At 42.7% G+C, this 27,181-nt stretch overlaps 1 protein-coding gene across 6 annotated transcripts in view; it reads right to left on the bottom strand.

Moving 5' to 3' along the window:
- Wdfy3 (WD repeat and FYVE domain containing 3) overlaps window positions 1–27,181 on the bottom strand; it is a 248,435-nt gene that overhangs the window by 49,178 nt on the left and 172,076 nt on the right. For 5 of the 6 annotated variants that reach the window (XM_036200777.1, XM_036200773.1, XM_036200776.1 and 2 more), the window contains 14 exons: window positions 25,510–25,630; window positions 24,933–25,150; window positions 23,272–23,507; window positions 21,683–21,817; window positions 20,046–20,225; window positions 17,063–17,296; window positions 12,969–13,068; window positions 11,329–11,489; window positions 9,167–9,396; window positions 8,040–8,149; window positions 5,664–5,846; window positions 4,395–4,552; window positions 3,558–3,635; window positions 3,065–3,292 (listed from right to left, as the gene is read on the bottom strand). In XM_036200777.1, coding sequence (XP_036056670.1) covers window positions 3,065–3,292; window positions 3,558–3,635; window positions 4,395–4,552; window positions 5,664–5,846; window positions 8,040–8,149; window positions 9,167–9,396; window positions 11,329–11,489; window positions 12,969–13,068; window positions 17,063–17,296; window positions 20,046–20,225; window positions 21,683–21,817; window positions 23,272–23,507; window positions 24,933–25,150; window positions 25,510–25,630 — 2,372 coding nt within the window. The remainder of the gene's footprint in view (window positions 1–3,064; window positions 3,293–3,557; window positions 3,636–4,394; window positions 4,553–5,663; window positions 5,847–8,039; window positions 8,150–9,166; window positions 9,397–11,328; window positions 11,490–12,968; window positions 13,069–17,062; window positions 17,297–20,045; window positions 20,226–21,682; window positions 21,818–23,271; window positions 23,508–24,932; window positions 25,151–25,509; window positions 25,631–27,181) is intronic. The other variant, XM_036200775.1, reaches the window with a different exon arrangement.

Raw genomic sequence — 27,181 nt, 5'->3', positions numbered from 1 at the left:
CCCATACCATGCTAGCTTCAGGACCCAGAAAACTGGCTCTTACCCTTCTTAGTGGATATCTTTAAATTTCAGTTTTTATTATTTAAGTTATCTATCTATCTACCTACTACCTACCTACGTACCTATCTATCTATCTATCTATCTATCTATCTATCTATCTATCTATCTTTCCATCCATCCATCCATTCCATCCATCCATCCATCCATCCACCCACCCATCCACCCCCACACACACAAAAAAACCCAAAAAACAAAATATTTATACTTTATTCACCTTCACACACATTAAACTGACTTCCTCACTCCCTCATACCTATCCTCCAAACTTTTTGGTTCCCTGATAGTAGAAAAACTTCAGACTTAAGAAAATTCTCCCCGATGCTGGCTGAACAGGAAGCAATGAAAAAACAAACCTATAATTTGAAGGGGGCAGAATACTGGTGGCCCCGTAGCTCAGCATTTAACTACGAGGCACTCAGCAACAGAGATGAAACCTAGTCAACAGTTTCTGCGCAGAATAACTCAAGGGCGGTGATAGAGTCTAGCATGGCCTCGAACTCCTGAGCCTCCAGCCTGTGGCTCCCGGTGATGGGATTACAATCACTACTGTACAGAATGGAAGCTGTCATGTGATCTGAGTACTAGGGCCGGCTGGTCTAGGCTCATGCTGCACCCACTCTTTAACAGCTGTCGCCTTTCATAAGTTTACTGGTTTCTGTGAGGAATAAGGGTAATGTTAACTGGACCTCGGAGGGCTCCCGGAGACTTAGAGCAATGATGCTGCGCGTGACTTGCTCTGTAGAGCACCTAACCGACTGCTTTGCACACACTCTGGTGCAGCTCAACAACAGGTTGCATGCTCTATACAATAAAAGTGGACGTGCAATGCCTTTCAAATTTATCAGATCTTAAATTATTAAAACTAAAGCAAAAATTATTCATTTAGATAATTTCACCATATCTCAGGTTAACTTGTGACTTGAACATAGTATGTGTAACATGTAACACAAACTATAATTCTATAATTGTCTCTCCCTCCCGCCCACTCCTTCACTTTATGTAAACAAGCCAACATTTCTCATCTGCCTTGTATTTTCTAGCACACAATCTGTCTGTCAAAAGCCTAGCTCCATATGGTACATTCTTGCTAGGAATGTTTCTTCAGCCCTCACGGGCTGGTGGGCTCCTCTGCTTGGGTAATGGTCTAGGTACTGTTCTGGCTAGTCTTGTATTTAGCTTGACACACAACTAGTGTTATCTGAAAGGAGGGAATTTCAATTGAGAAGATGCTTCTATAAGATGGGGTTGTAAGGCTTTTTTTTAAAATTAGTGATTGATGGGGAAGGGCTCAGCCCATTGTGGGCGGGGCCACTCCTGGGCATGGGGTCCTGGGTACTATATAAAGCAGGCTGAGCATGCCATGGGGAGCAAGCCAGTAAGCAGCACTCCTCCATGGCCTCTGCATCAGCTCCTGCATCCAGGTTCCTGCCCTGTGTGAGTTCCCCTCCTGACTTACTTCAATGATGGACTATGATGTGGAAATGTAAGCCAAATCAACCCTTTCCTCCCCAGCTAGCTTCTAGGTCTTGGTGTTTCATTACAGCAATAGAAACCCTGACTACAGACACATATGAACCTTGAATATCTTTCTTTTCCCAATACTGAAGTTTTCATATAATTGTATAAATTAATAAGACTGTTCAAGAAGAAAGTATAAATATAGTAATGTATATTATAGTTATGGAAAAAAAAATAACCCACAAGTGTATGCCTCACTTAAAGCAAAATCCTGAGCTTATTTCACGTTAGGAGAGTGTATCTACGTTGTAGCTTGGAATCTTGATTAGTTTTGTGGTTGGACAGTTTCTGTGTGGCATGTCTTCTGACCGCCCCTCCCTGCACTGTCCTTCCCCACTTCCTTGATCCTGCCTGTCCTTTCCCCAGGTTGATGGCTTTCGGATGTATTTTAATCGGTGGGCTCGGCATTTCTGAAAGGGTTAAAATAAATGAACACTCACTTAAGCATTGTATCAGGTTGCCATAGGCTTTAACCCTTGAGGAATAATTGGAGGAAATAACCAAAACTTAAAGATTACTGCTCTGCTCTCACAAAGGCATGTGCTAGAAGAGTCTGCAAAATATGGGGGAGGGTGTCGCTGTGTTTGCAATGTGTACACATTTGAAGGCACGGTGCTTTAAGACACAGTATGGTGTTCTTGATGGAACTAACAGCTTTGAGAAAAGCAGGTTTTAAAGAACTGTTTTCGATAATCTTGATGATTAGTAGAGTCTAAGATCCTTATTCTCTTAAAAAAAATATGGTTACTTCCAATTTGACCACTTTTGTAACAAGCACATGAAACCCTCACCAATCCTGAAGCATATAATACATTACCATTACCTCTAGTTCCACTGCATGTACCAGGTCTGCAAAGTGTAGTCAGTGCCCCACTACAGCAGGGTTACGCCCGGACTCCCTGACTACCATGTTCCCTCTGCTTGTGAGCTTGGTTACCTTAGACGCCACACTGAGGGGAACTCTCTGCATCTCCCTTATTTCCCTCAGCACGTCTCCAAATACACCCAGGTGTTAACAGACGACAGCATCCCCTCCCTGTTACAATCTCAGTGTTCATCCGAATAGGATGTTTATCTGTGGCTAGACGCTGAAGCTCAGGCTGAGGCCTGCATTCTAGGCAGCATTAGAACAGGGGTGGAAACCACAGAGTTCAAGAGGAATGGGGCCAGGACTCCCACAGGGGACAGAAGAACTGCTGGGGGCTTACTCTGTGGCAGACACTACTCCCTTAACATTCCCCACTGACGTAATCCTCCTAACAGTCCTCTGACGTAGAGCTCATTTCCCAATTTTAAACATAAACGTGGAAAACGAAAGAGGTTCTATAACACGTAACGTGCGTCCTACACCCCTCTTTCGTGGGGATGTCACCGGTTTTGCAGACACAGTCCTCCAGTCACGGTTCACCAACAGGTAACCAGCTAACAAGGAACCACGAGTGTGAAGACCTGGAGAGAGCCATCACAAAGGCTGACGTGAACTCACCGTCACACTTGTCTCCTGTTCTGTTTCCGGCACGTAAGGATAGTGGTTATAGAACATGTCGTTGCGCACCATTTTTTTCCTCATTCTGCAGGGCCCCTCCGTCATCTCTAACATCCATTTGTCTAGATGGGAGCCAATGGGGGGACCCCATAATCCTCGCTCCCGCAGCAGCTCACACTCAATCTGGCACCACTCCTCAGTCACGTACTTCAGAGCATTCTGCTGACGCTGCAGAGAAAGAGGCCAGGTTGGTTTCCCAATGATAAAAAACAAAAACACAGATAACTTGAAATGAAATTATAATTGGGAAACCAATTCAGTCCAACTCATTTCAGTAAATATAAGTCATATTTGATTTGTAGTTTAAGGAAACAAAGCTAATACTTTCATGAGAAGTGGGGTTTGCTGGGACCCAAGAATGTGACATTTAAAACAGAGCAAATGTCACACCCAAAGGTGCCATGCACACCACTGCTAGTGTTATGATGCTTACCTCCTGATATTCCTTGTACTGTGTGTCCACTAGGTCACGCACAACAGCAATGTGTGTAAACATCCACTGGGAAATCTCCTAACAAACCATAAGAAAAGAGCCTTAACATTTTCTTGATTTCTTTGGGAAAAAAATAATGAGCTAACAGTGCGTGAAATTAGTTCTGAACAGCGAGTTAAAATTTGGCCAACTCTAAGAGATCAGTGTGGCCTATGTTCTTCTTCAGCCAAGTAGGGTGAAGTACACTACAGTCTGATTCTTCCCAGCGCCATTTCCCTTTGCTTTCCCATAGGGATAGATTCCCAGGGCATTCCCTAATCCCCTTCTGCACACTGGACTCCACCTCAAAGTCCACTTCTCAGAAGCCCAGTGTGGCTTACGGAGGATGGGTATATGACAATTCTTTCAGACCTTCTTCACACTGCCACTGGCTTAGGGTTGTAAGAGGATGAAGGGTTAATGGAGGAGGTACAGAGGATTAAAACAAACCAACCACAAGTATCTACAACTAGATGATAAACATTCCTCTGTCACTCCTTAGAATTTTTATATTATCAATGCGAGTATTATTCAAAGTCAGAAAATTGTGGAAAAAACGTAACGAGCTATCAGTCTCTGACTGTCACTTGGGTCCAGTTATGAAATGGATATACACACTACGTGCATTTTACAAAATGAAGACACTCTGGAATCTGTCACTCCCCTCTTCTAAAGCAGAACATAGGAAAGTTCTACATCAAACTTGTTTGCATACGTTAGCAGTATTATAGAAAACATCAAAACTAGACCTGGAGATAGAAATCCCAAGGGTAGGAACCATGGCACTAACCCTCGTACCTGGGTGGAAGGATTGTGTTTATGAAGGCCACTTTCCTTTCGATTTCTTCTTGACCCTGTCAGTTTGGAAAGACCGAAGCCACTGCTGACCCGGGACAGTTTGGATTGTGTGGTAGGCACCAAGGCTTCTCCTCGACTTATGCATTTCTTTTCATGGGCTGTAAATTTAAAATTAGGCAACTATACAATTCATCATGTATTTATTAGTCTTTGACTATTTCAGGTGGTTACAGATCCCAATTATCTCCCCAGTATCCATGATTCACTTGCTGGATCTGTAGCACTCAGTCACCAAGCACAGCCTGAAAATATGACTGCAGTGTAACAAGAGATTCAGTTGTGAAAGTCAGACCACATTCATGTAACGTGAACGTGTCTACCACAGTACAAGGCTATGGCTGTTCTATCATGTAATGTGAATGTGTCTACCACAGTACAAGGCTATGGCTGTTCTAATAATGTAATGTGAATGTGTCTACCACAGTACAAGGCTATGGTTGTTCTCTCATGTAATGTGAATGTGTCTATCACAGTACAAGGATATTGCCATTCAATTTTACTAGTTGTGAAAATTTCAGTCTGTTTTTGAGCCCATGTAAATGCGACTATAGGCGTTTAAGTACAGGAAACACAGTGGCGTAGGAGCAGTGATCCCTGCACCTTTCCTGTGCCTGCAAGCAGATCTGGACATGATTCACCAACAGATGAAGAACTGGCACAGACCCAAAGTCGCTCAGCTCAGAGTCTTTTACAGGTATCACAGACTTATTTATGTTTAAGGTCAGGTGCTTGAGAATTAGTGTGGTAGCTGAATTTATATTTGGTTGTAATGTCACTCTCTTCTACTAATATGAAAACTTATTTAAATTAGAATATGTCTCTATGCTAATGACTCACAATCTATTATCTCAAAGTATTTGTTGTTGAGAATATTTTGGAACACAAAATGTTTTGGATTTTAAGAAAGCTGTGAAGTCTAAACACTATACGCTGTTTATCACTAAGGGTTCATAAGTATCCCATATATATACATTAACATCATCACAGCAAAACGAATGAACGGTGGTAGCTAATACGATAAAAACAGCTACTCTGAATAAGAAGCCATGCTCTAAGGGCCTCTAAAATCTTAGAGTTAAGATCACAGGCTGCGAACACTGACACGGAGCTGACATAGTGATGTCCGTCCACAGTGGGACCGTGAGGGCCTCTGCTGTACAGTGTGCATGCACCTGGGGCAGAAACTGCAGGGTCTCTGGGCCTCCTTACCCAAATGATTCTGCCAGCATTTCAAACCAGCCTCTTCGATGAGTGGCCGTGCGGTGGCTATGTCCACGTGGCCCCTGTCGTTCACAGGCAGGGTGACTCGGAAGAGCTCCTCCAGGACTTGCTTCTTACTGTGGATCAGCTCTGTCCAGACTCTGTTGACAGCTTTAATGAGAAGCTGACGCCCTTGAGAAGGGAAAGACAGAAATGGCTCCAGAGAGAACACACAGGCAGCTCTTCTCCCCAAGCTTTCCATCTTGGAATTTGAACTATTGTATTCAATTGTAAAACAAAATTTCACAATTAGATTATTTTCAGTTCAATGGAGAGAATTACTTAATTTAGACAAGCCAAAGTTAAGTATTGCACGTGTGGAAAACATTTAAAAAAATCTTTAGCCAGGCGGTGGTGGTGCATGCCTTTAATCCCAGCACTCGGGAGGCAGAGGCAGGAGGAGCTCTGTGAGTTGGAGGCCAGCCTGGTCTATAGAGTGAGTTCCAGGACAGGCGCAAAGCTACACAGAGAAACCCTGTCTCAATGCGTCCCCTCCCAAATCTTTACAACCATGTGAAAATGATATATGATTCATTTATAAAATTACAAGTATTTATCGACCAACTTCCAGAGAAGAATTGGTATATCAGACTGTCCTTTATCCCCAACTGAACCCATGGCCCCATCTGTGCTACTCCGGTATTCTGCCAGGCCTATATCCTCAGGCCCTTAAAAGCAATTTTTACTGTATTTTCTTTCTATAAATTAAACTTAGAGTACAAAATGAGAGGGCCTTCATGGCACCTTCATACGTACAAGTAATCTTTAATCAGGCCTCCATTTCCCCCCTTTTGCTGGCACTCTCCCGCCCCCTTGGGAGCCCCCACCACCACTTGTTTTCACGTCACATGCACCCCACCTCACTCTTCCCACCTTATTCTCTTTTACGATCTCTCCCTGTTCTCTCATGGGGACCCCTTTAAATCTCATGACCTCGGCTTCTCCATTTGTCTGCCTCTCACACATATACAAACATGGAAATCGAGATTCCACATGAGAATAAACAGGTAGTATTTCTTTCTGAGTCTGGCTTAACAATGATTTTTCAGTATTATCTTTTGGCAAGATTTCATGTTTCTTTATGGTCAACCAAATTCTATCATGCATATGGACACATTTTATTTTCTAGGCTGATTCTATTTCCTGGCTATTTTGTGTAGCAGAATAGCACAGACATAAAAATGGATGTGCAAATATCTCTAAGTTAGCTGACTCAGATCTTTGGGTATACACCCAGGAGAGGTACAGGTAAGTTAGCTCTATTTTTTTTTTTTTTTTTTTTTTTTGAGACAGAGCTTCACTATGCAGCCTTGGCTATTGGCCTTGAACTTTCAGACACCTGCCTGCTTCTCTGCCTCCTGAGTGCTGGTATTAAAGGTGTGCACCACCACAGCTGGCTTCCTTTTCTGGTTTTTTTGAGGAACCTCCACACTCACTCTCATGGTGGCTTATATTCATAGTTTATACTCCCACCATCCATCCTTAGCAAGCCTCAGAATCCCTCCGAGTGCTTGTGGCCAATGTCAGCCCTTGGAGATGACAGGGGGTTGACAATTTACAGTTTTAGGAGCTCCAAGAGAGACTGAAGATACTGGTCTCAGAGCACACTGCAGGAACAAAGTCTCTAGACTTCCAGTTCTGGTGGGTGAAACTCAGTTTGGGGGATCAAGATGTTTTGGTAGAAGACAGAAGTGCTGATTGCTTAGATAAATGAATAGGGAAGAATTGAGTTCAAGCCTTCCCCAGGATAAGACCACACATAACAGCACCCCATGGAATGGCTGGGAGATATACACTATGGAGTGATCTCAGCTTGGACCTAGAACACATCAAGTAAGAAATCAATCTACACGAAGGCTTCAATATATGATGCTGGAAAAAATGAGATTCTAAAAGAGAATAAGACGTGGGAGCCTGAGGCAGGAGGATCATCTCAGGGCTAGGCTGAGGCACACTGAGTTTTGAAGGTCAGCCTAGGTATGCAATGAAACCTTGTCTCACAGATAAACACATGAGCAAAAAGATCAAATGGCACCAACGATCACCTGTCTCAGAAGACATCTGCCTCTAATGGGGATGTGCCAACCTAAGCAACAGACAGTTTTCTTCCTAGAAAACGCCAAGTTAGTATCTCCAGCACAAACGCCACCAACTTTCATAAGCAGGTTGAAGGCCAGCGTTTCGGGCTCACTGAGTTACTCATCTTGACATTCCAGATGGTCTGTGTGCAGGCTGGTGAGGGGACAGGTTGGATCTGTTGAAACCAGCGTTATGTCTAAAAGCTGGAGATGAACAACAACACATCCACTCGTGAGGGACGGTTACCTTCACTGATATCCTGGCTGTAGCCACCGTCTGGTTCAATGTCTGAGGGAATCATGATGTGCCATGTGGTCATGCGCGCTTCTGCTTCCAGACCAAATCCTTCCACGTTGCTGAAACATTGAAACCAGAGTCAACTAGCTGAAGAGATAGTTAGAGCTCAAAGCTCTCCCGACTATGAATTACTCTGCAGACGCGTGTAAGCACTGGCCCAGCACCTCACTGCACTACTGGCAGGCAGACATTCAGCAGACACAAAAAGAGGGCTCCTCGTTCAGCACGAAGGTGCCATTTTTAAGGGGTGAGCTCACAGATGCACTTGGCTGCACACAGTTCAAGCGATTTTAGGGATCAAGACTATCATGTAACATTTAAGGATTTTAGATTAGTATTAACAGTTTTATCTTAAATTTACGAAAAGGTCACTTCTCTAAAGATGCTGTTGCATGTCAGGGTCCTCTCCAGGCTGTAGCTCTCCCTCTGTTTCATTTGCAGCTGCTCTAAAAGCTAAGCTCTTCCCTCCTGGAGGTAACTACACACCTTCCTAATACAGCAGGAGATGGCCAACACACAAAGACCCCAGTGATATTTTTGCAGGCGTTTTGTCTCATACTGCTTTTTTGTGAGTATACTACAGTTTCTGGTTTTGTGCTTTTATGGGTTGTATTTGTGTATGCACATGCCTGTGTGTTTCTTGTGTTTTTCTCTGTTTTTTTAATTCTGGTTTGTTTGTTTTTTTACTAGCTTGTTTATTTATTTATTTATTTTTGAGAGAGAGAGAGAGAGAGAGAGAGAAAAGGTGGTAGTTGGGTTGGTGGAGAGAACCTGGGAGGAGTTGGGAAGGAAAACCATGACCAGAATCTATTGTATGAAAACAAATTTTTTCAATACAAAAAGCAAAAATCTTTTTACAATGACATGAATTACATGTGGTTATTATTAGCAAATTTAAAGATGTAAAAGTAAATGAAAAGCAAAAAATCCTCATTAACGCTGCTGAAATGCAACACTCACCCTGTATCTTTTTCATAAAGCAGTAAATAAAACTAATGAAAAGGAAAAGGAACACAAAGGAGTTCTGATGGGATGCTATTAAAGACAACAGGACAAAAGGTATCAGAAGAACTTACCTTCCAACATGTAGATTAATCAGGCAGTGAGCAAGACAGCTAATGAATTCTTGGTCATGGTTGCCGGGTCCAAGGATCAAGTTCCGGTTTACAGTAAGGACCCTGAGTGAATCAAGGAGAGCTACTTGCTGAGGGACGGTTTTGTGTGCACGTGAGAACTGGTACAAGATGGTCCTATTGAGGCAGTGGTAAACAGCATCCAGCGACAATCCCTGAGATCTTCGCTTTGACTAAAGAAACCGAAAGACGTTTTCAGTAATAGGACAAAACTGTAAAGCCCGCTGTCACGCTCAGTCTTGGGAGTGCTTAGCTGAAAAACACTCAGCTCTTGCTATTACGGATTTGGAAACCGATGAGACACATCAATGCAATTTAAGAATGAAGAGTCTTGTACAAACAGCCCCAGTGAGAGGAGTCCATGCCTGTGATGCCGAGTGGCCTCCTGATGTCACACAGATGTCACCGCGGAGGAAGAGCCTACCAAGCTACCTTGGTTAGGATCTCTACAGCAACTCAAGAAATTCAGCGAATGTTAGTGGGAGCTGTCAGGGTGTTCTGGCTTCAACCCTCACTTGAGAGCTGCCCTTCGGCTTAACTACAAAGGCATATCTTCGGAGGGAATGCTACACTCCACCATATACCAGCTGAACAGGGTACAAGGCAAGTGTTGCAGTTTGGCATAGAGATGAGAGTTTTTTCCCTTTTTTTTTTTTTTCCTTTTTTGAGACAGGGTTTCTCTGTGTAGCTTTGCGCCTCTCCTGAACTCATTCTGTAGACCAGGTTGGCCTCGAACTCACAGAGATCCACCTGCCTCTGTCTCCCGAGTGCTGGGATTAAAGGCGTGTGCCACCACCGCCTGGCTGCGTTTTTTTTTTTTTTTAATTGAAATTTTTTTCCTATCATACTATAGATTCTGACCTTGGTTTCCCCTTCCAACTACTCCCAGATTCTCCCCACCCACTCAACTACACACCCTTTCTGTCTCTCTCTTTAGAAAACAAACAGGCAAACAAACAAACAAAACTCAAACCAGAATAAAAACAAAACAAAACACTGTGGTGATATATTGTGTATCAAATAAAGTTTGCCTCAAAGATCAGAGAGACAAAGGAACAAGCCACAGCTACTTCTCACCTCGCCAACTCCGCAAATCCTCTGACTGAATGTCCTCAGCCGAAAGGGGTTCAGTTGAAAAAGGGCTCTAGTTCCTGTCTCCTCATGCCTAATATACCTTTCTCCACCCAGCCATCACTTCCTTCCTAGTGCTGGGATTAATGCTGTACGTGCTTCCCAAATACTGGTAGCAAAGGCATGAGATCTCAAGTGCTGGGATTAAAGGTGTGTGCCACCACTGCCTGGCTCTGTTTCTCTCCTAGACTGAGTCAATCTTAGGTAGTCCAGGGTGCCTTTGAACTCAAGAGATCCAGATGGATCTCTGCCTCCCGAGTGCTAGGATTAAAGGTATGTGCCACCACGGCCTGACATCTATGTTTAATCTAGTGGCTTGTCCTGTCCTCTGATCCTCAGGCAAATTTTATTAGGGTACACAATATATCACCACAAAACACAAGTAACACACACACACACACACACACACACACACACACACACACCATGAACACACCAACAAAACCCATAAAAATGTAAACTCAGAAACCATAATATACATGGAAAAGTATTCCCACTTTTTTACATTGTAAAGTAAGATGTGTGCCAAGTGACCAATGCTCTTCAGTTAAGCATGCATGGGGTAAGTGATATTCTCAAAGAAATATAGACATCAATAAACTGTGGAGGCCAGCTGACGAGGGAACATTTCCTAAGTGGATGCTCATGCCCCCTAGTCTTCATACAATGGCACTATAAAAGCTTATTGAGTTGTATCAACTTAAGGCATGTGAAGTGCCTGGGTTGGGCAGGCTTGGCAGGAGAAGGATCAGTTTGAAACCTAGGCACCTTTGTAAGGAGAGCACTGGCCGCAGTTAAGGGAGGAGGAGGAGCCCAGACATGTACTTCTCAATTCATTTTTATAAAGCTTGGCTATATCAAATGTTAATATTCATTATCCTGTTAGTTACACCTACTTCCAATAATTTTGACAGCAGAGGAAAAAGTTTATCAGAGAAAACCGTGCTCCGCAGTTAACAGAAATGATGCATTACCTGTGCAATGAGTTGAATTATAAAATCTATAAGAAGCTTGGATTCTTTGTTGAACATGCCTTGCCAAAGCTTGTCCACCACCCGCTGTGTGAAATAAAACACGTTGTTCACCAGCACCTGGTAGCTTCCTCCACTGGTGATGGGCAGAGATGCATCTTCTCCTAAATCCCAACAGAAAAAAAACAATATCTAAGAAAACTGACATCTACCAACACAAGACCTCACAGACACCAGGCTAAGGCAAGACAAGTGTACCCACAGTCCTTACGAAACATGACCACATGCTCTCAGGGACTGTTTTCAGAAAATGATGTGCACGGTCAGAAGTCAGGATAAACACTGCAAAGAATATTGTCACCAGGCTACAAGCTTGGAGTGCTGGAAGTTCCTGTGAAGTCACTCACACCTAAACACAGTCTGTGAGAAGCAAATGGTTTTCAGCTAGAACCGTCAGCAACAGAACATCTTCACCCCACAAAAAGTTCAATTAAAGATGGATTATGTGTGAATAATGAGGGGGGAAAGCCTCCCAAACAAAACTCTATTTGTGGCGCACTTCCCATAGCCATGAGGTGACGTGGGCATGAGATTCAGAAAACAGGTGACACCGAGGAGCTGCAGGTAGACGACACACACACCCTGGTCAGCAGTGCAGCCTCCCTAACCAGGCCACCCCAGTGTCCCCAGTGGGCTGAAACAAACACAGTGCCCAGGACTTCCTCACCCCACCGCACTGTGGAGACTCCGCACGGGTCACTGGTTACTTCCACTTCTAAGGAGGTTCTCATCTGTGTCTTTATGTGGTACAGATGATCTCAGTGGATAAGAACTGGCACAAAAACGCGACTTGATGCTTAGTTTTGACAATTCAGTTATACATTAAGTCAATATATAAGATGCCCGGGCAAATTATTTTGTAATAAAATATTGATTTACCAGAACAGAGAGATTCTATGATTCACATGATCGCTCAGAATAGTATAGAAAGTAAATTGCTAAAACTTTCATATTTTTGCTTTCTGAGAAGGGTCTCACTAGGGAGCCTAGGCTGTCCTTGAACATGCAATCCTGCTGTAGCTCTGGAGTCATGCCCGGAAGACGGGCAGGCAACACTAATCCTGGCTTTGAACTAAAACATCTTCATGTTGTTTGATCTGTAAGTGATGTCTCCACTGTAAATGCCTCTCTCAAGTGTTACATTCGTATTGCAACTCAATCCAGGTGCTTTGAAAGACAATTAGTCCAGTGCGCTTTGACTTTCCGACCTGAAGCACATCCTGAAGAATAGCGTGCACATACCTGAGCTTCCACTCCCCAACAGACACATGTAATTAACATGTTTGTGGCACCTGAGTAAGAATGTTTACAGTGGTTTTATTTGCAGCTGCCTCTAGCTGGAAACTTCCATATATCTACCAACACTAATATCAATAAGCAAATGTTCATTTGATATAACACTGTCTAGTGATGACAACGAGCTGCTGTTTGCAAAACATGAACATCTCATCTCAAACGTTAAAAAAAGTTAGCGATAAAAGGTCAGACTAAAAAGAAAAAAGAAAGGAGATGAGCTTGGAGTTTAGAGACAGGAAAGTGGTAATATATGCACTTTTAAAATCTAAAAATAAACACAGAATTACCCAATAACACATCAGCGGCAAGCAAATGGTCCATCACGCTATCCAAAATGTGCGTCTGGAATTCTTTCTGCTGAGTTCTTGTAGATCTTTCGGGGGACGCCTACGTATTAAAACAATACACACCAGAATCAGAAGGAAACCTAACTACACAAAGATGGGTCCCACCTGATGGAAGCAGCCAATGCTGGGAAACTGAAGTTTCTCATCACTTCTCAGTATTTCATTTTATTAAGAACACAAAAACGTTTCTAGTTCAGAAGGACTCATCATTATAGGAATGTAGTCTTCTGACTCTTCCAAGTGATGATGAAATTTACATTTGTTAGTGGCCCTAGCTGCCTAGTTCAAATGGTCTTGTTAGGACTCAGAGCGGCCAAACTCTGAAGGAACTTGAGATTTTATGAATTCAGGCATCACAGTGTCTTTCCAAATAATTCACTAGAGTGTTCGTATGTGCTTTGGTATATATATTTTATGTCATTTAACTGGCAAATGCCACTTTGAAATAGAGATAAAGTGTGACTGTTGGTTTTTGTCAACCTGACACAAACCTTGAGTCATGTTGGAAGAGATACTCTCAATGGAGGAAATGCCCCGACCAGGCCGACCTGTGAGCAAGCCTGTAGCTATAGGTAATTTTCTTGATTAATGATTGATGTGGGCAGGCCTAGCTTCTATAAACTGTGCCATCCTTGGACAGGTAGCCCTGGTTGTATAAGAAAGCAGGCAGAGCAAGGCTGGGTCTGTGTTTTCCCATCTGTCTGCAAACCACCAATAGCATGCCTCTGCCTGCAAACGCAAATCAAGAACATTATGACAGCTGGAACTGTTCATTGTGTGTCAAAGTCCTGCGGTTTCAGGACCACACAAGGATCCCTAGTGCCTGGCCACCTGGAAATTAGGTGCCTCAACTGCCTCCCTGACAGCCAACAGAAAGAGCTGTTAGAGTGAGGTTCAGCTAAGCTTCTGCCTCAGTGTCACACGCAACCCTTCCATATGAACAGGGAGTCTGAGTGCCACACTCAACCCTTCCATATGAACAGGGAGACTGAGTGCCACACTCAACCCTTCCATATGAACAGAGAGTCTACGAGTGCCACACTCAAACCCTTCCATATGAACAGGGAGTCTGAGTGCCACACTCAACCCTTCCATATGAACAGGGAGTCTGAGTGCCACACTCAACCCTTCCATATGAACAGGGAACCTGGGCACCATGTCACACCCAAACCATTCTATATGAATGGGAATCTCTTAGTTTTAGAGATTGCTATAGAAAATAAACCCACACGTGCCTTTGGCAGATATAATCAAGAAAGCATGTTCTCCTATGACAAAATTAACACTCATACGACTTTAGAGAGTGTGGGTCACAGTGGCCAGATTAAATATTTGTGGGTTCAAGGCCCTCCCTGCACGCAGGGAAGCAGTAAATATACAGCTCTGCTCTTGAATCCCTCTGGACATAGACTTCATAATTAGAAGATTAAGAATCATCATTTTTGTCTGGGCGGTGGTAGTGCACGCCTGTAATCCCAGCACTCGAGAGGCAGAGGCAGGTGGATCTGTGAGTTTGAGGCCAGCCTGGTCTATAGAGCTAGTCTGGGACAGGCTCCAAAGCTACACAGGTATTAACTAACCTGTTTTTATATATACATGTATATTATATTGGTGTGTGAAGTTCTTTAATGTAGCAAGTTATTTTCATTTACATGTATGTTTATGTAGGCCATGTATGGTGCCTGAGCTCTCTCTCCATCTCTGGTGTTTAAAAACAAGCTTCAACCTTTCCAGTTAAGATGGTGTTGAAGGGTTGGGGATTTAGCTCAGTGGTAGAGGCTTGCCCAGCAAGCACAAGGCCATGGGTTCAATCCTCAGCTAAAAAAAAAAAAAAAAAAAAGATGTTGTATTGTCCTGTTGGGCAGGGATGTAATTAAGAGTTAAGTGAGTAAGAAGTACTCAGCACACCAAGGGCCTCTGCCACCTGTTACTGGAGATGAAGACAGGAAAAACTTCCTGTAGCTGTAAAGAGTTTAACATCTACCTGGTGCTTCAATCAGACACTACTGTGTTCCCAGATTACAATTCTAACACTCAGCTCTCTAGTCAAAAAGGTACAACTCCACACATTCATACTTGAGGTAGACACAGGGAGATGAAGCATTTCCTGCTTACATAGCAAACAATCCAGAAGTCCTTAAATTATTCATGACTAATTATGTAGTCATCAGTGTGCTTAGAAGCTTAAGAAATGCTCTCACTGGCCAGGCACACTCGCCCGTTCCTTTAACTGTATGTTAATCTTTGAGCCATGTATCCTTTTTTGCACATATCTGCTGAATACCATCTTGTCATTTCTGTTTTCTGTTTCTAGGTTTTTCACCCTAGGTGCTAAAGTACTGAACATCTCTCTTCTTGAGCTGTTTGTTTGTTTGTTCAACACTGAGCTCTATCACCAGGCTCCATTATGGAGCATCCCCATGGAGTTCTATCACTGATCACCACTGAGCTCTATCACCAGGCTCCATTATGGAGCCTCCCCATGGAGTTCTATCACTGATCACCACTGAGCTTCATCACCAGGCTTTATCATAGAGTAGTGCTCACCAAATTCTATCACTGATCTCCATCACAGAGCTCCAGATCTAGCTCTATGAACTCAAGGTTTCCAGAGGGACAAGTTCTGTCAGGCAAGATTTTAATCATGTGGTTTACTGCTGACACATTATTCTCTCTGCCAATTTTAAACACTTGTGGTCTTGGTTAAGATGCTTCTTAATTCCTTAAGTGACCTTTTCATTGGCCAAACGGAGATGTTTTCACAGGAGTGCAATAAACACCTTCCATGGTTTTGAAGTTGTAATTAAAAAGTTAACTGCAGTAGCCACTAGAGGGAGCAGAGAAATCTGCTTTGTCAAGCTGAGAGCACATGACATATTCCCATCACTCTCTTTGAGGAAAGCAGTCCCCACACATCTTAACCTCACACCTTGCACAGCAAGGACTTTTTGGCACCCTTTACAAGAACCAGGCAAGGGATGAGTCATGTAGATTCTCTCTCTCTGATCTATTTTCTTTAGTGATGTCAGTAGATGACTATTAGGTTTTGGTCATTTGACACTGCTGTTTAGAATTAAGACCACAGCCTAGTACAGTCTACCACAGAGGGACAAGCCCAATTCTAGATGAACATCTGAAAATGGCTTTTAGGGGTGGTCCACATCTATAGCCAGCAGCGGAACCACTCCAGCTGTGGAGTCTCAGTTTCTCCTGGGCCACAGACTCCTCTCACTCACCACGAGGAGGGACAACCAGAAGCTGTGGCCACCGGGGAGGTCACTGAGTGTGTGCTGAGGATCTTCTGTGTGCAACAGCATGCTGTAAGATGCACTGGACAGTGGCAGGAATAGGTGGGCAGTGTGACTGAAGTTAAGAGGTGAGGAAAACCGCCAGTGTTTTAAATGTCTAGAGGGGCTGGCACACACACACTGCTGCCTGTGAGCTGAATCCAGCCTGTGTCTACTTGGCAGATAAAATTCTACGGGAGCATAGCCCTAATCATTGCATCCTGTCTTTTGTCTGGAGAGTTCTGTTCACAGTAAAATGGCACAGATGAAGATCTGCAACATAAACTTAAAGGAAGTGTTAGCTGCCAGGCGGTGGTGGTGCACGCCTTTAATCTCAGCACTCGGGAGGCAGAGGCAGGTGGATCTCTGTGAGTTCGAGGCCAACCTGGTCTACAGAGCGAGATCCAGGAAAGGTGCAAAGCTACACAGAGAAACCCTGTCTTGAAAAACAAAAACAAAAACAAAAAGGTGTTAATTGGCCCTTATTGGAAAAGTTTGCCATAGTAAAAAAGGTGATAAAGGACTAAAGAAGAAATATGCTTGAGAGAAGGAAAAAAAAAATGGAACAAAGTGACAAAATGCAACATACATGTAGCATTAAAAGCCATCTACTTTCACATTTTTGCCTATTCATTATCCAGAAGAATTAGAAGTCTAAAAGTATTCTGCATAGAACTTAACTGGTTATTAATGTTCTCATTATAAAAACAATGCAAGCAAATGGTATGTACATCTCTTTGTCTTTACCTCCAACAAAAGATCAATCAGTGGAGTTTGCTTGCTAGCAGGGGTGAGGCAGAGGTTGTCGATCATTAAGACTCGCATGAAGTCAAAAACGAACTTTTTAGCTGGGTGATTGGTCAAATATGTCTTGGTGCCCACATTGCAGTACTCTGATTGGCTCCTGTTCATCCCTGTGTCTGCGGCGAAAGCTTTAAACTCTTCTGCTGGAGATCCGACCTCATCATCGAGATCTGTCACCTAACGGAAGGAACAGGTGTGGTCTCATTAGAGCTGATGTTAACACCTCACTTTCATGCTTGCCAAAACAACAAGACAAAGTTGTGCAGCAGGGACATTCAGAGCAGAGGCACCTCCCCAGCCTTTGCTTCCCATCAAGCTAGTCAGCTCATGACTGTACTCTTCAGTCTCTGCTTTCAAGGCCGAAAGCAATGAGGCACTATGCCATGCTACTCGACACTTCTGAGAGCCCATTAGTAATATATCTGCTTTATGGGGATTAGAAGCACTGCAGATAAATGAAGCAATACCATGAGGATGGCTGCACTTGGATATCAGAAGCTAACTGCTGAAAAGCCAAATGCCACAGGTCGGGAAAGAATCTATAGAACGGTGACCCCTAAGGGTTGAGCTTTTTTTTTTTTTTTTTAATTTTGCAGGTGAACAAAATCCAAATAGACAAAATAGCAACAAGTTTAAGCCAAGCCAGAGAGGAAGAGATGTAGACAAATTCTAGATGTTGACAAAGAGATGGTAATGATATAGATATGATAGGTTGAAAGGGTAGATTAATGAACTTACTTCTAAAGAGCAACAACTCATTTAAAATGTTTTACATTGGTATAGATTTTAGTCTATTGATACAAACTTAAAGTTAATTTTGTTATACTGTGTGTATATTTCTACTCTTGTTTAAGGTATTATGTTTGTACAGCTCATTTAAAATTGTAATGGATAATTAAAAATAGATTAATAACTGGTCATCTATGATAATCATACTCATAGCCATGCTAGTTAAGTCTTCTAGGTATACACAGAGATATCAGATAGACAGGTAATCTTCAAACACTTCAAAGGTCTACAGAATATGGCATTTAAAATATTTTTAAAATTTAGACTTTCTGGACAGTGAGACATGTCTGCTCCTGGCAGCACCAATTTACTTCAGAGAGGAGGTGGGGCATTAAAGACACTTCATATGGAGTTTATCTTCACCTTGGCAAAAATAGCCATTTGGGCAAGAAACTGTTCTTGCCTGGACTGCTTGATCGACTGGACATGCAGGACCCATAGAAAGGTGACCACTAAACTTTGACAAAATGGTCCTTCAGGTTCCTGCTTCGCAGAGGAAACTGCCAGACATTCTACAAGACACTGAGAGAATTGACCGAGAGACTCTAGCCCTGTGGGCTGAAGACAAATGCCCCAACTTTACAAAGGAACATTAGGTGACTGTCCAGGCTGCCAGCTGTCTCTGTCTACCCTGCAAGACTCCCGAAGGTTGCTTGCATCCTTCTCCTGGTTCTCAGGTAATATTATATCCTTCTGAGGTCTTTGATGTGGTTGAAGACTAGATAGTTATAATTTCCTCAGTTATGATAAAAGATAAGTTAGATATAAAACCTTAGACTCACAAATATAAGATAGATAGGATATCTTCTTTAATACTGTAACTGTAATTCTTGCTTGATAATTGTTTTGTTATATGTAATTGTACTATGTAAAAGTTAAAACCTTCCTTAAAAAAAAAAAAAGAAAAAAAAAGAAAAAAAAAGAAAAGGTGAAGTGCTGTGGATATCGCTCTGTGTAAATAAAGTTCTGATTGGCCAGTGGCCAGGCAAGAAGTATAGGCGGGACAAGAGAAAAGAGAATTCTGGGAGGTGGAAGGCTGGGTGGGGAAAGACACTGCCAGCCGCCACCATGACAAGATGTAAGGTACTGGTAAGCCATGAGCCATGTGGCAAAGTACAGATTAATAGAAATGGGTTAATTTAAGACAGAAAAAGTAGATAACAAGAAGCCTGCCACGGCCATACAGTTTCTAAACAATGTAAGTTTCTGTGTGTTTACTTGGTTGGTTCTGAGCTTCTATGGGCCTGGCGGGTGAGAGAGATTTGTCCTGACTGTGGGCCAGGCAGGAAAACTCCAACTACATGGTAAGGCAGTGTTTTAAGTTATATATGCATGCACACATCCATACACACACAAACACATACTCATGTACACACATGTACACACATGTACACAAACACACACACACACATACACACACACACACACACACACACACACACACACACACACACACACTTTTTAAACCAAATCAAGGAATCTAAAATTATAAGCCAGCCAGAGTGTTAAGGTTATGGGTCATCTGTCTGTTTCTCCTTCAAGTCTGGAATGAGCACTTTACATTTCTATAATATAAAATTGGTATGAAGAAGGAAGTTTTCTTCAGACCCTGCCATACATGATAGGGACAAGAATTATGAACTCTCTCTTTGGGCCTGTTTGAACGGACAGAAATATTAGTATTATGTCTGATTATAGACTGATATTTTCCTGTTAAGTTAGTACAGAATAAAAGGTTGAGCAATGTTAGAAAAGTTGAGCAGAGGAATCACATTCATTTTATCAGTTATAAGGAAAAACAACTCTCTAAATCACTTTAGAAATTAAATCCAGCAAATAACTACTGTCTAAAATAAAAAAGAAAGCAGTTTGGTTTGGCTAGAGTCCTGTTACCTCTACAGAGCAGTTTCTAAGCACATAGCCGCCATCTCATGGAAAGACGTGCAACAGTAGCTGCCTGGCCAGGGGCATCAGCAACACACAGCCCTTGGCTCTCAGGGAAAGCACAAGGACTGGGTGGGGAGCTTTGACAGCAGTGACAGAGACACGGTACAGCACGTAACAGACAGGCGAGCCCGTCAGGAGCTCAGGAAAACAAACGTCTGTTTTCCTCCAGCTGACATTCCTCCTTCCTTACCATCTCTGAGTATGGGCGGATGTTGAAGGGGAAGACGGTGGCTGCTAAGGCACACAGGAAGTCAGGGCTCATCCACATGGAGGCAAGGTCTGGAACATTGTGATACAAGTATCTGAAAAACTGCATCAGGGTCACGGGATACTCTCGGAGCCACGACCCCTCTTCTTCTGACTGCCACGGCTAACAGAGAAGAACAACAGTGTCAGAGACCGATCCTTCTACAGGAGCTTACGCTGGCCAGGTGCAAACATCTGCAAGCCGGCTCGTGGGAAGTGGAGGGAGAAAGATCAGGACTTAAGGTCATCCTCAGCTATATAGAAAATTCAACGTTGGCGTGGGCTACCTGAGACCTTGTCACAAATTAAAGAGGCGGGATTTACTATTTATTATATTTCTTACACTGCACATATCAATGATCCAAAACCTCATAAATCATACATACATACATGAGCAAAGATTTTGTGCAAACATGTAAACAAACCTAATAGCCAGAAGGACAACCACACCCTAAGAAACTGTTCCCCAGCCCTCTCCACAGCTCAACTAAGAACAGTTGTTGTTATCAACATGAGCACGGTCTCCATCACAGTAGCTCTTTGCCTTCACTGGTCCTGTTCATCCTGTCAGGAAATTGGGAGTAAAAGATGAAGATGCAGAAGTCATTTTCTCCCTATGAACCTGACACGAAGGCACAGTACTGTATCTGGTACAATACCTGGAAACACCAGATGGTGATCAGTAAAGAACATATATGCAATATATAAGTATTTGAGAACTATGTATTTCCTGAGACCTTGCTTCTTCCTTAACATGGAGTTTTATATTTGTTTATGGACCAGCAGCAAAGTAAACCCCTATTGTTCTGTTCTTAGATGAGAACCATCAATACATATGATTTAAGAGATCTATCTAGGTTAGCGTTTTCTCTTAATGCACAATTCTAAGCTATGTAATGAGCTACGCCGCCATTCTCAGTGTGCCTGTAAGACAGACAGGAGCAGTTTGTCATTTTTCTTCTAATTACTATTCTTCCCTAAGTTCAAAATAACTAGAGCAGAAAAGTATAAAGGAAAATAAAATTTGTTCTGTTAATGTTTTAACATCTAAAAGAGAATAATTTCAGAATCTCAATGAGTAGCCATATCATATATACAAGATACTATGATTATATATGTCTATCTATTACTATATATCTTATCTTGGTGATATTAGTTGATACTTATGATATTCTTTTAGGTATTTTGTGTATATATTACTTCATGAAACCCTCACAACAACCCTATGAGGTAAATGTTATCACCAGATGTTTAAACTTAAGAAACAGTGGCAGACAGAAACTAGCACATCTGGAATACCAGGAGTGGGACCCTCATTTTCAGAGTCTGTGGTTCCCGGTCTCTGGAAGTGTTGGGGATCAAACCCCATCTCACACTTGGCAAGCTGATAGTCTACCACTGAGCCACACTCCCAGCCTCTAACCTGTGGTCTTAACTACACTGTCCATACCTTAGAGTAAGAAAATAGGGTGGAGTCTAGAGCCACAGGGAAACAGACAGCGACGGTAAATTAGAACAAGCTTTCTCTGTAAGGCAGCCGACATCACACAGGGCTGTGGATGCCAGCCCTCTGTAACTCACTGAATTCAGCATGCTGCGCAGCATCCCCAGCAGTAAGAAAGCAGATTCGGTGCACACATTGTGGATGGAAGAGACCACTGTTCCGCTGGAGGCGGGGACTCCAAAGATAAATGTCCAGATGGAATCCAAGTCAAACTGTAGACCAAATGAGCAACAGTCACTAGTCATTTTTTCCCCTAGAGATCCTTAGACAGTCTAATATTCTAAAATTTCTTTGAAAGTACTTTTATTTTAACTGAGTAATGACCAACAGATCACTAGTAACCTCCATTCTATACATCGAAACTTAGTAAATATTGTATGTACCATCATCCATCTCAGCCAGAACCTACACTTTTAATATAACTCTATTCCCTTTTTTTTTAGACAAAATATGGCCCCAACCCCCACATGGTAATTAGCAACAAGATGAAATTATAAATATAAGTCTTAAGATGTTTGTAGGAGCACAATGACCTCACTCCCCAGACTCAGCAATGACTCAAAGTTAAGTTACTTATGAGTAAGATTTGACAAAATAAGTCAAATGAGATTGGCTGAGATGATGATGAGATTGGCTGAGATCAGTTTTATATAACACTTATGACTATGGTGCCATGTGATTCAAAAGGACCTGAGAAACCAAATTCTACAATGCATAAATCTAAGAGTACTACTTAGGAGATTCCATTCAAAAGGTTTGGTCAAATATTAAAACTGCTTCGAATATCACTTGGCATCAGATGGAAGCAAAATTGAATTTAAAGGCTAAAGTAAGTCTTTATGAAGCCACAGATATAAGCTATATATAGACAATTTTTCATAGTCTTCAATGACAACTCAAATAAATCATTGCTGGTTTCCTGAAAGTATAGATGTTATATACCACTACAGAATTAAGAATATTTTTCAAATCAATACTTGTACCTACTCACTTGTGTGTATGTGCGTGCGTGCGTGTGTGTGCATGCATGCGTGCGTGCGTGCGTGCGTGCGTGTGTGTGTGTGTGTGTGTGTGTGTGTGTGTGTGTGTTTGCACATAAAATAAGCAGATTATGTGTGGAGACCCAAGGTTGAGGTCTGGTATCTCTCCATCACTTTCTATTTTTTTACTTTTATGTTTTTAGACAAAGTCTCCTCATTGAACCTGAGGTTTACCAATTTGGCTAGAGAGGGTCAATGAGCTCTGGGGGTTACCCATTCCCCCACTCAGGGCTGGGGTCCTGAGGATGTGTAGCCACTGTGGCTTATTGGGGTTCTGGGGATCTGAACCCAGGTCCTCAAGCTTACACATCAAGTGCTACACCGACTCAAGCCATCTCCCCAGGCCCCCCTTCATCTGTAATTACCTGGAATGAAATCATATTTCTAGGTAAAGTTGGACTACTCAAAATAATCCTTGAGATCATCATTAATGTCACCCAAAGTCCTCATGCATAGATAATAGTTCAGAGCAACCAGAAAGAGGTATTAACAGTGACAAAGGATGACATTTTAGGAAAATGACCTAGCAAATTTTCAGGGTTTTTGAATTCCCAAATTAAACTTTAAATGTCAGAAGTAAAAGAATTGATGGGTTTCACAGTGCCACCTTACTAGGTAGTTCCTACCTGGCGACCCTGCTTACACCGGCTGCTGGTGACAGGCACACTGACCTGCAGGTTCTCGGGCAGCTCGCTCACAGGCTGTTGCAGAAACAGGGCCATGAGGAGGAAATAGAGGGCAGGGACATTCGTGTGCTTAGGAAGGAAAGACTGAAGGACCAGAAAACCAGGGAAATGGCAGGCCTCGCGGTTAATCTCCCTGACCGTGGATCTCCCGCCAGCGCTCCTGCCCACATTGAATCCTAAAAGGAGTGAGGAAGAGAGTTAGCAAATGTCACGGTGCCACACTAACGAAGAAAGCCAGCTGGCGGCCAGCGGCTGAGCCCATCTTAGTCAGTCCAGTTTCCCTTCAGCTCATCTTCCCAGGAGGACACAGGTTCTGAGAGAGGGCTGGGACAGACAGAGACAAGCGTGCAACTGCTTCTCGCAGTGACACAAGATCTACTCATGGCAAGAGTGACTTCAAGAGAGCTCTACCATCCCTGCTCATGTTTCCAAAAGAATTAAGCGAAACTGAGTAGAGAGCCAAACAGAAGATGGTCCATTTTAAAATACGCTGGGTAAAAAGTAATTAATACATTTCATTAATACATGTCGTAAAAAAAAAAATCACCATACACCTCTTAACCTTAAGTTATAAACAGATTTAGACTTAAGACCAAAGGAAGACAAAAATGGCATCCTTACACAACAGTCTTTGTGTGTGTCAAGACGGGAGACCCATGCCCCTGTGGCTGCGTTCCCACAAGCTGAGTGGGCCACCCACCATCCTCCCAAACTTCGCCAGGAGACAGCTGCTGATGTGCCTGAGACCAGGCATGTCTCTAGGGGTTTTGTCTCTCCAGGAGTCCTTGATTCCACATGAGTTTCAGGACACAACTCAAACTTGGTCCTTTTACAATCCATTCCTAGTGGAGAGCTCAGTGCAGAGTGAACGTGCCGAGAGTTCAATAGCAATCTTTGGTGAGCAAAGCCTGTAGATGAGTGACTGACTTTCACTCTGAAGCTACTAAAATTTCAAATTGAGATTCACATTTTTCCAGTTTTGTTCGAAGATGAAGAATAATTATTATATGTATTTTAATCAGTTGCTCAGTGTGACTGAATTAATTGTCTAAAATATCCTCTCATGAAGAAAAATTTATATAGCAATTTACCACTCTCTGGCATACATCGTTTCATTTCTGAATCACAATGATGATGTGACTTAGACCCTGCCATACATATCTGAGTCAACGGGGCATGCATTCTGACACATCCCAACTGTGTGACTGACATCAGCCCTATGTTTTCGCCTTTTAGTCTGGGAGATATGGACGATACATTTATGCATCATGCAGTCACTGTGCAAACCACACAAGCCCATGGCGAGTGTAGTGACTGACACCGTAAGTGTGGCATGCACACTATTGCTCTTAGCAGTCACTTCTACTGTAACTTGCTAACTATTGAGTTTAAGGTCAAAGACGGTTGTGTGTAACAATAAAGGCACAACCAGTTCTCGGAGCTTTCACATCTTAAAATCCTATCTCTGGTTTTAGTTTGAATTCGGAAGAGTGTAAGTTTTTCTTTTTATTGTTAAAATTCACAGCTCCTAATGGCTGTGATATAAACCGGAGTGCACACACTTACACGACATTTAAAGACAGAGGACTGAAGTCTCGTACCTAGCACAGTTCCTATCTTATTAGTCAGCACAGAATCTGTCTGCTCCAGCCATCCTCCACCACTGAGGCCTTCTTTAAACTTGATGAGGATGGACTGGTTACTCAGCAGGACAACAAGAATCCTCATGGCGGCTGTTACTGTGGTGGGATGCAAGTGTTCTTCCATGAATATCATGATCCAGTCAAAACCCAGGGTCCTGACCAGCTCTTCACAAGCCCTGTTCAAAGAAAGGAAATCAGCTTCAGGAACTCAGATTTCAAATTAGAAAACTGATTTGAGTCTCATTTTTGAGATGCTATCAATTTCGGGGTTAAAGTCAATCCTCTGAAGTCTATGGAAGTCTCTTCCTGTTTGACAGGCAGTGACAAGTAACAGCATACAAGACTATCTTTCTTTCTTTTTTGATTTTTTGAGAAAGTTTATCACTATATAGTCGCGGCTGTCCTAGAAATTCACTCTGTAGACCAGGCTGGCCTCAAACTCAGACATCCGCCTGCCTCTGCCTCCCGAGTGCTGGGACTAAAGGCGTGCGCCACCCCACCTGGCTAGGACAGTCAGTTCTAAGGTTTCACTTACTGCAAGTTAATGCTTGTCTTTTCTTTCGATGTATGAATGAGTTTTAGCAGGATGTCTAGAAGTCTGTTCCTCAAAAGTATAAGATTAGCAGACACAAGACCTCCAAACTCCTCTTCTGCTCCTGAAAGAGAGATAAACACATCAAATACCCCAGGGATGGAGGGTAAAACACCCAATCCAGTTCCTGGAAGTCATGAAAACAAAACCTTTCAGGAAACATCTTCTTTACAAGTGATTTTCCCTATAGCAGACACAAGAAAATGAACCAGATAATTTAGAACCATGACAACTGTTCATTTATACCTCCAACATTATCAAAAATAGTGACTTCAGACTTTCCTCCTCTTTTATAGTTTAACTAATATTCCCCTCTCTTCCTCAATAGGAGGAAGCCATCACTTAAAACTACAGGAATCAGAACAATTATTCCTACAGACCCTCAGTTTGCCAGGTAGGCCCTTCGCTTCCTCTTTCTATAAAGATGGAGGTGAATGCAGCAGCGTGACCTGAAGTTCCCAAAGTGACGCCCAGGTTAAAGCTTCAATATACTTGATGAACTTCCTAATTATGAAGACTTGGAATGTTGCAGATCCAGACCCCAGTGGCTGCAGGCCACCCTAAGCTTGCTCTCCACTTCCGTGTCTGACCTAACCTCTCTGTGTTATCCAGTAAAACCTTCTGAAACGAATTAACACAGCAGACCGCAAGCTCTCACCAGCTATAGTTAAGAGAACATCAAGATGACATCAGATCCAATCAAAGATGAGTTCCTGCTCTGTTGGATCCTGCTACCCAATGTTTCCACCAGCACATTGGAGAAACTCAACTTACTTTTGTTCTGTAACTATACAACTCCAGGAAATCATTCTATGTCAAAACATGCTGTGTGGGCCAACCTGAACCGAGGCCAAGGTCACTCATTATTGGCTCAAAAATAAACTCTGAATTTCTTTGAGATGAGAGCCATGTTTTGTGTTAAGGCTAGATTTTAAGGTTTGAAAATGGGAATCAGTTTATTCAACAGTTACAATACATAAAGCAAAGGTAGAATTGTATAGCTCAGAACAGAGGCAAAGTCCACACAAAATCACAAAAGAAACTGGACAAAAGCAGAGAAAGACAGGCTCAGAGGCCCCCAGTCGAGTGTCCCAGAAGGCCAGGGCTTGGGCATCATCAGTCCACAGTGCCAGGCATACTGCACCTCAGGAAAGCTGTGTGACTGGTCACTACCACACTTCCATTTCTGCTAGCACTTAGGCCCGCCTGAACTCACTGTGGTTTTATGGTTCTCCTTGCTTGGACCATGGACTACTCTAAACTTTAGACTGACTTTTAAAATGTGGATTCAGCTGGGTGTAGTCACATGCCTTTAAACCAGCACTCTAGAGGTAGAGGCAGGCAGATCTCTGTGAGTTCAAGACCAGTCTCATCTACACAGTGAGTTCCAGGCCACTTAGGGCTATACAGTGGAAAAAAAAAAAAGTGATTTTAGCTGGGTACAGTGGTGCATGACTTCTGAGGCTCCCTGGTTTATGTACCAGGTTTGGTTACCCAAAGATACAAAGTGAGAGACCCTGACCCCCATGTCTCCCAGACACAAAGGAAATTTACTGCTCTATTCATTATGATGCTTCAAGTTCACAAAGGGGGGCTTAGGATCCCCTATTCCAAG

This window comes from Onychomys torridus, chromosome 10 (assembly GCF_903995425.1).
Source record: "Onychomys torridus chromosome 10, mOncTor1.1, whole genome shotgun sequence".
NCBI lineage: Eukaryota > Metazoa > Chordata > Mammalia > Rodentia > Cricetidae > Onychomys > Onychomys torridus.
This window is presented reverse-complemented; position numbering and strand designations above follow the sequence as displayed.